The sequence below is a fragment of the Lagenorhynchus albirostris genome, chromosome 12, assembly GCF_949774975.1.
Source record: "Lagenorhynchus albirostris chromosome 12, mLagAlb1.1, whole genome shotgun sequence".
Taxonomy (NCBI): Eukaryota; Metazoa; Chordata; class Mammalia; order Artiodactyla; family Delphinidae; genus Lagenorhynchus; species Lagenorhynchus albirostris.
Genome location: NC_083106.1, coordinates 70,677,946 through 70,690,627, shown reverse-complemented (window position 1 = coordinate 70,690,627; position 12,682 = coordinate 70,677,946). Strand labels below are relative to the sequence as shown.

Sequence of the window (12,682 nt, the reverse complement as noted above, 5' to 3'; positions counted from 1 at the left end):
ATGGCAGTTGTGGACTTCTTTTTTTTTTGGTACGCGGACCTCTCACTGTTGTGGCCTCTCCCGTTGCGAAGCACAGGCTCCGGACGCGCAGGCTCGGCGGCCATGGCTCACGGGCCCAGCCGCTCTGCGGCACATGGGATCTTCCCGGACCGGGGCATGAACCCACGTCCCCTGCATCGCCAGGCGGACTCTCAACCACTGCGCCACCAGGGAAGCCTGTGGACTTCTTTGTTATCCATGGTTAGGCTCATTTATCTTTTAAAATAATGTTCCTCTTTATTTCAATAGCCTGTGGACTTATCTGATCTGTCTCCACAGACACACACACAGGTATAACCCAAGTGCTAAGCTTCACTGCAAATTACTGTAATACAGGGCCCCGAATATTTGTCCTATCACTGATATTCATCAAATAAAGATGTCTAGGCAATGTGAAAACTCAGAATAGCCACTGTCAGCTAGATTACCTATATAAATATGACTGTGATTTTATATTGTATATATTTGCAGGGTTTGTGTTTATTCATTTTTTGGCTAGGCAAGTTGCTTCTGGTTCATAAGATAGAATTATATTAATGGTCCATGATATTCTTCACTGAAAACATGGCTTCTTGCTATTTTGTTACTTGAGCAAGCGTGAAAAATGTTCTTCTATAAGCAAAACAGAAGTATGAAAAACCAGCCCGTATAATTAAGACCTGGAGAAGTTAGAAGTAATTTAAAATTTCCTATATCAGGATATTAGGTGAAAATTTCTTACATCAGGATATTGGCCCATGCCAAGTAAATCAGACACAGAAATGTACAAACTCAATTTCAAGAAATATTTGGAAAGCAAACTAGACATTAAAACCCATTTATACCTATTTATATTAAAAAGTTAATTAATTTAAATAGAAAAAAAAGAGGAAAACATGTACACAAAAATACCTTTCCCATCACTGAAATAATCACAAGAAGATACAGTGGAAAAGGGGGGAAGGGCACAGTCAACAACATCTATGTAGGGCTTCCCTGGTGGTGCAGTGGTTGAGAATCCGCCTGCCAATGCAGGGGACACGGGTTAGATCCCTGGTCCGGGAGGATCCCATGTGCTGCGGAGTAGCTGGGCCCATGTGCCACAGCTGGTGAGCCTGTGTTCTGGAGCCCAGGAGCCACAACTGCTGAGCCTGCGTGCTGCAACTGCTGAAGCCCGTGTGCCTGGAACCCGTGCTCCACAATGAGAGAGGCCACCGCAATGAGAAGCCCGCATGCCGCAACGAAGAGTAGCCCCTGCTCCCCGCAAGTAGAGAAAGCCCGCGTGCAGCAACGAAGACCCAACACAGCCATAAATAAATAAAATAAATTAATTAAAAAACAACACCACCACCACCACCTATGTAAATGACACTGTCACTTTCAGCACTGATTTCTGCTCTTTTCTACCCCATTTTACTAAGATTTCTGGATGGACAACACAGTTGAGTAATCTAAGCTTGCTTCTAGTGAAGGGACCTGACTTGCATTTTCTGTGCACTTCCCCCGTGGGACCCATCCATGTACCAAGCTGAGCAGTGGAGGCTCAGCTACCTGCTCTTAGACTCAGCAGTAGGTGACAGAACCCTTCCTGCTCGTTACAGGTGTATTTGAGATCCATCTCATCTCCCAGAATCAAATCTCTCAGCTCTGTCACTGACGTCTGACTTGGCACTGGAAGGGAACAGTGGCTTTCACCACTGGCCTCTCTGCTCCTGTTTCTAGTGTACCTGGCTCTTCTGGAAACACAGTTTCTCAGGTTCTAGCCCTGGAAGCACAGAGAGCCCAAACAAACTGGGGACACTGGAGAAGACGACATGGCTTTGCAGTGCTGGATGTGGTCAGTGGTGGCTGACCACTCTGCCAGGCTTCTGTCTGGCAGGCTTCAAACCCCTTGCTGGGGTCTGTGGCAGGATGGGGGCTACCCAGAGAGAAAGAAAGACTTCTTAGAATTTTGCAAAAAGCCAGAACGTTTGATTTCATGTGCTACCTGAAGCTTAATTATAACTTTAGAGCAAAAGGTTTATAATTAGCAACCTCATGTAAAAATTGACAAGGTCATTTCCCCCAAATATGCTATTTCTGTGGCCCGTTAAAATCCTTTTGCTGAACCTTGAAAACATGGATTAAGTTTACTGGTTTAGTAAGAGCTTCAAAGTTACTGTGACCAATTTGAAGCTGTTATGAAGACTACCTAGGTCAGGAGAAAAGCCAGGCAAGGTAGTACTGTTTTCCCCAAGTAACCAGCTGTGGTCTGTGTTAAGTGCACTGCCTCTTATACTTGTAGCTTCCAAAGTCCACAGTGACATCACAGTGGAACCCTGGCTCTTCACCCTTCAGGAAAATATCAGTTGGCAGTTACTGGTTTGAAGTGGATTCAGAAAACAAGAGTGTCATGTTTAACCAGGGTAGTCTGGAGAGAATGGGAAAGATGCAAAAGAAATGCTATTGCCCCTGGGAAAGACTGTTAAACAACCTGTCTGAATGACTGATAGAAGGAAAGGGTAACAGCTGGGCTGTGATGACACCTCCAGACTCTGGACCTTGTGTCAAACTTCCTACAACTTGGAAAGCTGATGAGAGTCCTTTAACGAGGCCACTAGTCATCACTAATCCACGAAAGAATGTTCCTTAGCCTGCTGTTCCTGGTGTCAGGATTGTTCATTACACTAAAAACATGAGAACTAGTCTCTCACCCTATCAAGGGCTACCTGGGTAGCAGGGAATTGAAGCTGAGAGACTCCAGACATTGGTGACTTCCTTGTGCTGATGTGAGCCACACTCTCATCAGCCCCTTGCCAGCCCCGTGACAAAATGCATCCCTTGTGATGACAGGGGAGGGACATCAAAGCTGCATCTGAGTGTCTGTGGCCTCGGCGATGCCACTGCCGTACCTCCTGTTATGTACCCTTCTAAGTCAAGTCAGAGCAAGGTAAACCAGCAGCGTCTGCTGAGACGCTGTTGACTGCGAACTTGAACCTGAAACTTACCACTGTGGTCTGACAACTGGCAAATGCTTTGCTTGTGACAATAATAATGTCTAGGTCTAGCTATCATTAAGCACACTTTGATTTGGTCCCAAGGAAAACTATTAGTTGGCTTTTACTATCTTTGAGTCGCTGAAATGTTTCCTGTTATTCTATCTATCCCATCCTGGCAATGGGCAATAATCCTAGGCACCTTGTGCCAATCTACTTCACGCTATGGCCCTGTTGAACTGGGATCACTCCAGGGGTTTTCAGATAGGAGAATGATCAGTTATTTTACAGTAACATATAGGTAGCAGCAGCTTCAACCCAAGGGTGGAACTCTGTAACGGTTTCTCATGTTACAGAACCAACTGTCAAATATCACAGTACTTTTCCCCACAAATTCCTTAAAAAAAAAGGTGGGCATGGGCAATACAAGATAAAAATTGCTACATAAGCACATTACCTCCTTAATAAACAAAAATGGAATGTGCTAACTGAAAGTAACGCATATTAAGAGCACCCAAGGAGCCACAGGGGTGGCTTGTGTACAGCTGTGATTCTAAGACCAATTTCATCAAATCCTGGGAAATAATCAACCTTCTGTTACACAATGTCTTGCTTTTCAATTTCATGTCTCAAAAGGGAAAGAAAACATGCACCTTGAAATTTATATAATATCTGTTACTTATAAAAATACACCCAAACTTAACTTTAACAAAACACCATTTTATGTAAATGTAATTAATTACCAGCTAGTAGGTCTGCCGATGCTGACGAGCTAGAAGCAGCCTGAGATGCAGGTTGGGGTTCAGAAGCACTACTTCCAAATGCATCTACCCATTATCCATTATGCAGCAAAAAAGTAAAAGAGTGTAAACAGTAAGTACAGCAAGTAAGGGAAGTGATTTCCCGAGAAATGCACAGACACGACACTCTGTGAGTTAAGCTTGTCTCCTGCGGATGTGTTAAATCACTTAGTGGACTGAATTATGCTCTGACCAGTTTATTCTCTCAAAAGATGAGTTCTAAGCTATTTAAGAATTAACATCTCTGTAAGAGTAGGAGAATTCTTTTTCTTTTTTTTAAAGAATAAAACTTTGGGACTAAATTCTGTAAATTCTAATTCCTATCCAAACAGGATCAAAGTTCTTAAAATTTTTGCCCAAAGGTAAAATGAAAGAATCTTCCCACTTAGAACTCTATTAAATAAAATTTAACAAACTTAATTCAAACAGCAGCAGCCCTGCCTGTACCTATATATTAAATTTCAGTGTTTATTTGCACAAGTTTTGAGCCCCTGAATGTCACAGACTGTGACATCTTTGTATTCCATGATGTGTCAATGTACTATAGGTACTCAGTGTGGGTTTAATTTGCTAAGGATGGTATTTTACCCCATAGCATACACATTTATAGACGTTCATGAAGAAATCACTTCAAACCTGGACTTTTCCCTATAAATTTACTGCTAATAGAAGACTTCGAATGTATCATCCAAATGAGTAGTTCAAGAGTTAATTCAGTACATCTGCCTGTCTTCTGATAACACACAGGAAAAGGAAAATGCATTTAAATCAGTGAAACCTCTTCCAGTTCTCTGGGGGGATTTAGAAACATTAAACGCAACATAAATAAACCCTATAGAATAATGTATGACATCTAGAGCTTATGCTTTCAGTTCCGACTGGCTTATGTCTTTTATATTCTGAATTATCTATGTTTATACTGCTTTTAAGAGCTTAGAAATGTTGATTTAGCCAACAGATCAGGATTACTAAGGAAGAGCAGTAGAAGGAAACTCCAATCAGCTGATTCTACATTAGGACGAACAAAAAATTAAAAACACAAAGACTTCAAATGAAAAGACTTCAAATGAAAAGACTTCAAATGAAAAATGATCAGGTTTTGTTAGGACATGCACTAAAAAATATGATGAACTGATGAGCATGTAGATGATGATGACAAATGGAAAAGATCTGAACGTAAGTTTACATTTAAAAGATGGAAATAACTTCACATAGTCGAAAGAAAAAAGACCAAGTATCATGAAATAGAAGATCTAAAAACTCTTCTGAGGGAAAAAAAGATTCTGTGAGTGTTGAAGGAGGAGAGATACGCACCCCCAAAAAGGTCTATCACACCTGAAGAATCCACCTTTGCTGGCGAGGCAGTGGTTGCAGGAGATGGTGCTACAAATGTATCCACTGTAGCAAAGCACAGAACAGGACAAAGTGCATGTCACCCAAAGGAAAATGAGATCATGAGACTCGACAAACGGCTTCTTGAGATTTCATGTTGAATAGCCCGAAGACTGTAGACAATCTTAACAGTTAAGGAAAAGCCAACAGATTTAAAAATACATACTTTCCAGAAGAAAATAAAACTTTTGACTCCTGAGGTCAGAGGTTTCAGTGAAAAAGAGGTTTTCTCTTTTCAATCGGCAGTAGATTTGAAATATTTACCCTCATCAGTTGGGGATGGACACAAAATGAGACTTTTTTTATTGTAAAGTGAGTTTTGAGTGTAAAAGAACTCAAGACGAACCCGCGTGTTTTCGCATCTGCCTCTCCACGTATGATGCCCACAAGACATCTCGGAAGGCTTCACCTTGGCAAAAGCACTCACCGGATAGGAGGTCAGCAGTGAGAGAACTCTCAGGCACGGGAGAGGCCCCTTGTGGTGGAGAGGAGAAAGCATCTTCCAAAAGTGAAACAAACCAAAACCAAGCAGAGGTAAGTAGAGAGCTGAAATCAAAGTCACAAGTCTAACAAGTGCATTATCACAGGTGAGGACAAAGGGCTTAGGCATGAAAACATCTAGGCAAATTGGTGTAAAGAAAGGCGGGAGTTGGCTTTACCTGTCCCGAACAGGTCTATGCTAGGAGCAGCATCTGGCTTAGGCGCGGGGGCGACATCGGGAGCAGACTCAAATAAATCTAAGACCAAGAACACACATGCCTTTACTCAACTGGACAAACCCGCCTGAAACAGCATCACTTTCCAGTTGTGCGTGAGCACTCTGGAGGGTTCTGAAACGAGCTGCAAATGGTTGCTGGAGAACCATTTAATGACACAGTCACCATGCAGACAGAGGTGCGGAGGCAGTACATCACAAGGACCAGAATTCAATCCACCAGGTGGAAAGAGTTCAACGACAATGACAAAAAAAAATTACCACCAAAGATATCTAGAGCAGGAGGAGCGGTGGTGGTGGCGGCAGCGGTGGTGGCAGTGGTGGCGGCGGCGGCAGCTGCGACGGCGGGAGCAGGAGAAGGAGCGGTGGCGGGAACCGGAGGGGCTGTGCTAGCTGTAGGGGTAACTACAGGAACACTGGTCTCAGGTGGCTTCATTGCAAAGAGGTCCAGCTCGGGTGCAGCCTCTGCACTACCTTCAGATGGGGCAAAGGGGTCTTGGGGAAAGGAAAGTGGAGACACATACGGCATCAGTGAGGAAACAGACAACAGAGAGGCGTCAAAACTATAGGTAAGAGACACCTGGCACAGATATTCACATGCGAGCTAGGCATTAGGCGGCCTGCTTTGAGCTACTACCCTATAGCAAGGGTCAGTCATTAGGATGTTTTTCTAAAGCGAAAAGAAAATGTAGTAGGCACCACGAAGTTCAGAAACGGAAACACTTCAGAGTACTGTCAGATTAGCCTACAGTCTAGGATCAGAGATGGTTATTCAAATCCTTACTTTAATCTGGTCAATTTGGTAGCTTGGAAAATTCATGAAAACATGCCAACGTATTGGAACTCAGTGTTACAAAAGAGTACAATACAGCATTACAGGGAAACAAACAAAAAAACAAAAAAACATTAAGAGAGCATACTTGCACTGACAAAAATTGTCAATCTTGAGAAATTGTCAATTTTGATAAGGATGCCCTTCGTTTTCTTAATGTTTTCAAGTGCCCGCATTCTTTATTCCGTTACGATGAGTGATACTTTATACTCAGAAGAAAGCAAAATCAGAAACACATAGGGCCAAGTCTAGCTACGGGAGCTTCACATCAGGACAGAACGACAACAGACGGGCTCAGGACTGGAAACCCACCGTTTCCTGAACACGCATCAAGCGCCGCGGCTACAGGGGTCGGGGGTGCTGGCGCAGCGGCCCCTTCGGATGCTGCAGGGGCCTCCCCGGGAGAAGCTGCAAAGGCATCTTGGGTGCAGGTTTTAAAACAACAGAAATGAAAGGGATAAAAAGAGAAGAAAAATGTAGTAAAAGAACCAAGTTAAATTGCAAAGAAGGCTCCCTTATACAACATGAATTGCTTGAAACGCCTTTTTATGGCCCATGCACTGTTGGCGGTCACAAGACAATGACTCTTGGCACCCCTTCATGTTGGTTACATGCAAGTGGTACAGCCTTGATCCTGCTGAGGCCTGTGAGGATCCAAAAGGTAACAAGATTCTCATTGTATAAGGGCTCTGAGAAGCATGTTTTATGTATCATTAGGAAGGAATGGATGTGAAAAATAAAACACAAAAATAACTATTATGCAATTTAAGACATCGATCTTTCATGTCCAGGTAATATTTATATACTGTTACTATGATGTCTCTGACTAGTGGTTTCTAGCAAACACGGATATCTTCTTTAAGCCCAATAAAATTAAATATATGATGATGATGCAAACAATTTTAGTTTACATGTTCTTTTACAGTCTACTACAGACAAAATTACACTGTTAACATGAAAGGTATACTAAATGTTCATAAAAGTTAAATCTTCACTATCCCTGAAAAACATTTTCAGACACAACCAAGGATTTGTTTTAAAGAACTAAAGAAAAAAAATTAGGAGATGACACCATAATGCCTTTATTTTGACTTAAATTTATAGTTGTTTTCAAATACTGAATTGCTCCAGTTATGTGGTCAATGATCCATTTTCAACAGATTAAAGATGTAGTTTCATGTTTTAAGACTACAAGTGTATAACTATCTATAGTAGATTATAATAATATACAGTAGATCCATTAACATGCACGCAGCCTCCGTTTATAAATGTCCGATTTATCAGTGGCTGATGTGTACAAATGATTCCCAATGTGTTTCTGTCAACACACCATGTTAATTATGGTAAAAAAAAAAAATCCTGGAGCTTTCAAAGAAACCCTTTACAGAAGGAATGAAGCCATCATAAATATGCCTTGCCTAGAAGAAATTTCTAGAAGGTAGGGACCAACAAGAACCTGCCACTGACCTGCTAGATTTCCCATCGTAAAATACCACCTTCTGCAGTATCTACCAGTGTTCCCTAGAACACTGTTCCTCTAGCCATTAAAAAGAATTTGTCAAACATGCTTGGGAAATGCTACACAGTATACCCACTTTCTCAGAGATTTATGTGGTGTATTGGGCTGTAGGAAGTCCTGCAGTCGAGACACTTGTTTCTCAGGTTCACCCAGCGTGTTCCAAACTGATCTGAGTATGAGACACATGATGGTAATGTCCTGAAGCCCGGCCTTAACAAACATTAAACATTAGAGACTCGCTGGAGTTAAAAGGTCCTTTACAAAAACACAAATACCCCTAGAAGGGACAAGGGGACAAGCATATGTTACAGCTTGATTTGACTGCTTCCCACAGCTACACTGAGGGAATATATATATGATCTGAGTAGAGGGCAGTCAGGGGAGAGGCTGAATAATAATAATGGAGTAGGAAAAACACACCAGGGGATAGGACAGACACACCTCCTCAGATGCCATGCTAAGAATACTATCACAGAGGACTTAGAGCAACTTGAAAGCCCTAACAGCTGGGGCAGAAGACCACAAGAAAACTCTAAGAGGAGGATGGGAGGGCTGAAAATATTTTGTCAGGTCTGTTTTCTTTCTTTTCATTCTTAGAAAATTTGGAACTGATGGTAATGCCATTGGAAGTAATAGAAACAGTAATAGCAGTCACTATTTATGTGCCAGTCGCTGTGTAAATATTTTATTTGCGTTATTAAATTTAATTCCTCCAACTTTCTTGTGATATAGGTTTTATCATCTCCACTTTGTAGATAAGAGAACAGAAACTTGTAAAGTCTGAGGATGTGACCAAGGTCCGTCAAGTGGCGGGGTCTACTGTTATGAACTGTGCCACATTCTACTATACTGTCCCCTCCTTGCAGGATGGAATAAGCACCAGTTATATCAGTGCTAGAGTTCAAACAAATATTCACAGGCTGGCCTCCTTAATTATGATTTCTGTGTACGTAGGTGAAACCCATATTTGTAGCTATATCTTTAGGAGAGGTGGTGTCCCTCCATTCCCGGTCAGCAAGACATCTCCTTTTAATGCTTCTCTGAAACTAAACATTGTAAACTTAACTCATCAACTGTCAACACTTCTCCTAAACAAAGGAGCCCCAGCTGCTCCAGCCCCGAGCTGCTAAGTGTTCCCAGCCCATTTGATGGAGATGTGAATGAGTGAGACTGGATAACCCCAGCCCCACAGCCACTGTCTGACTGTAGCCACGAAAGGGACTCTGAGAGACAACCATCCAGCTGAGCCCACTAGACTCCCCGGGACTGTCAGAGACAATAAGATAATTTTGATTTTGTTTAAAAAAACAGCAAAATTTCTTAGCTACCCAGCTTTCTTTCATCATCGATGGCAGCATTATCCTTCCAGCACTGAAAGCTAAAGCAATCTCCAATCTAGTTCTCGTTCCCTTGTTACCCATTTGCAGTTCAGGTCTACATTCTGCCCATTACCAACCAGTGCTACTTCCAGGAAATGCATGTTCCTGCTTTTCTACTGTTATGGACTCAGTCCAGCTTTACTCAGCAAATCAGTCTCTGACACTGCTGCAGACTAGCCTTCTCTTCCTTCTGGCAATCTAGGAAGAATTTTCTCCCTCATTTTTCATCATGTGACTGACTACCTTTGTAAAAATTTCTTACTGCTGTTGTCTTCTCCAGCCTGAACTCCTCTCCCTGTCTTCTCCAGGCACCCACACCATCTTTAAATCACATGCTCGGCACAAAGGTTTCAATCATTCTCAGCGTCTTGAGCCCAAGAGTCAGCATTCCAGTTCATTTTCTTCCCCAAAGGTCCCAGATTATAAGACTCTTACATGAAATCTAGTTGTAAGTGCTTATATTTAAGTATTGGTGTTAAGGAAGATTGATGAACTTGGTTAACCAACTTGTTCAAATGAAGTCAGGTTTGGGAGGCAAGTTCTTTGGTTTTCCAGCCACTTGGTTCTGTGCTTACAGCCTACCATCATGGAGGCCTGCGCACAAATTAACAGTTGACTGAAAGGGTACCCCGGTGAACATGTAGAGGAATTAGCATCAATTTAGCATTGCACTCCTTAGAAAAAAACTGTATTGTTACAAACGAATGTGCTGTTGTTAGTAGAGTTTTGCATCAGTGAAAAACAGAATGCCTTTAAGGATTCTGTGTTTTATCTTTATCAATATTTGTAAGTTTTACTAAATTTTTAAAGCATAACACTGCCTTGCAGTCCTGTTCTGCCTGACCCCAGAAGGCAGAAGGCAGATTTCATTTCTTAAAAGTTCCCTTTAAAAAAATAAGCATTTAGTAAATATAATGTTTCTAAAAATTTTTTTTTAATGACTTACATGAAACGACTAAAACATTATGTGGGTATCAATCTGAGTATTTTAAAATAACAGACACTCCGTATTTTTCAAATTTGTAATGAAAATACAAGACTAAAATACATAGAAAAATTTAACATTTCAGTATTTCATATTCCTGAAATTAAACAATTAGCCATTATTCAGAAATTAAAATTCATTAAGCTTATTTCTAAAGAAATCTACTTAATACTGCTATATATGCTACATAAAACCTCAAAGGGGCATATTTTAAAGTCATATAAATAACTGGTGCTCTTATTATTCAAAAGTTCTACCACTTGCCCATTTTAGAGATACAAAATTTTTAAAAAATGGCCACACAACACGACCAAAGAGATTTTAGTTTAAGTTTTAATTTAAAATCTTACCTCTAAATGATTCCTTATAAATCCATAAAGAACACGAAAGAAATCAGGGGGTATCACTGAAAACTACAAGACAGACAGTGACACATATAGATTTCTGAACATAAAAGATAGAGATTTTATAGCTATCAGAGGCCGGGAGACAGTTTACAGAACTATAAAGATTAGTAAAAATAATTGTGATGAGATTTGCAGATGTACTCATCTTTACTTATCCTCCATCCAGATGACTAGAAAGGATATTGGTGAAATTAAAGGACAGCCTCCATTCTTTGGCATTAAATTATATGATTTTCTACAGTACTGACCTTTTAAATTTGTATTTCAGGGTAGAAAGACTGACATCACGAAAATATTCTCAAACATACAGATTCTTCTGCTTGATGACTGTCATCAAAGCAGTAATAAATGATTAACACAAACAGCATAACGGCACAAAGAATATTTCCAAGAAATATCTTAGGCAGGACCATGAGAGAAGCAAGATGGAGTTGACTGATTTCTTATAGGCAATTAAGCTCCTTAAAATGGACTGAAAAACAAAAATCTAAATAGCTAAAGGAATAAAAATGCTTATGTACAAAACTGTTATCCAACCCGTCCATATTTTCCTTGAATTTTTCTCTGAACATAAGCCTATGAGAAACCATCCATACTCAAGACCAATAATGGAGGTAGGAAGGATGGGGTGAAGAAGTTGGTTTTTATAAATTTAAGCTAATATTTTAATTTCTGGTCTCAAAAGTTACAGAGGCATAACTGAAAAACTAACTTTCTCTAGTGGATGACTCCTCATAATAAATTATTCAAGAGTATGCAAATCCCTTCTCCTACTTTAAAAAACAAACAAAAAAAAACCCCCGGATTTCTCCTATAATAGATTTGGAAGAGCAACAGAATGGCAGTGCAGCAAGGCAGGAGCAAATTCCTCGCATGAAACAGAGGCAACGATGCTGTGTCCCGCTGAGTATTCCTTGTCTTAGACAACATTGGCAAGCCTCAGAGACTGGGGCACTGCATGTTGCACAGTGGTATGTGACAGTGTGTAAGTGTATGTTCCTAGGGGAATACGTTAACTCCACCAGAGCCTGCCAAATCTCTGCTGCCCCCACCCCTTATCATTTGCTTCCTCCAATTTCTTTACCATACTCTCAAAACGCCCTGGGAAAGACGTTATACTGTAACGAAGAAACACAAAACTATGATGACTATAACACTGTTCAATGTGCACATGTGAAATGAGCACTTCTCCAGGTTTGGACATTAGCACCACTCAAAATGGGAAGATGTAAATAAACTGGTTTCAGATGGTTCATCAGGTCCAGACATACTATATTGACAGAGTGTAGGATATTTGACTGAAGCTTACAGCTGTAAATCAACTCTGTGTCAGAATTTACATTTGCATGGAAAAAATATTTTCAGACAATCGTTTCAAAGTCTGATATAAACCTGTTTTCAATCAGCGTTGCAAGTGCCGACTCCAGTGATCTCTCAAAGTTCTGAAGCCAAAGATGATCCAAGTTTTTGCTTGGACAGAACAAGCTTAAAAAGTTGCAAAAATGGACATATCCCTAAACTCTCTTCAGAGACCTCTAGATCTGAACTCCACTTAGGTGATTTTTTTTTTCCTAAATCTTAAAAAACAACTTAGGCCAGGATTTCTCCTCTCATGTTCCCCAAACATTTTTTTCTCTCAGCTAGTTCAAATCTAAAAAAA

The 12,682-nt window shown here is 40.8% G+C and overlaps 1 protein-coding gene across 1 annotated transcript in view; it reads right to left on the bottom strand.

Moving 5' to 3' along the window:
• SNAP91 (synaptosome associated protein 91) overlaps positions 1-12,682 on the bottom strand; it is a 153,013-nt gene that overhangs the window by 29,456 nt on the left and 110,875 nt on the right. The window contains exons 16-21 of the mRNA XM_060167275.1: positions 7,045-7,152; positions 6,162-6,395; positions 5,845-5,922; positions 5,613-5,684; positions 5,108-5,191; positions 3,737-3,820 (exon numbers count right to left, since the gene is read on the bottom strand). Coding sequence (XP_060023258.1) covers positions 3,737-3,820; positions 5,108-5,191; positions 5,613-5,684; positions 5,845-5,922; positions 6,162-6,395; positions 7,045-7,152 — 660 coding nt within the window. The remainder of the gene's footprint in view (positions 1-3,736; positions 3,821-5,107; positions 5,192-5,612; positions 5,685-5,844; positions 5,923-6,161; positions 6,396-7,044; positions 7,153-12,682) is intronic.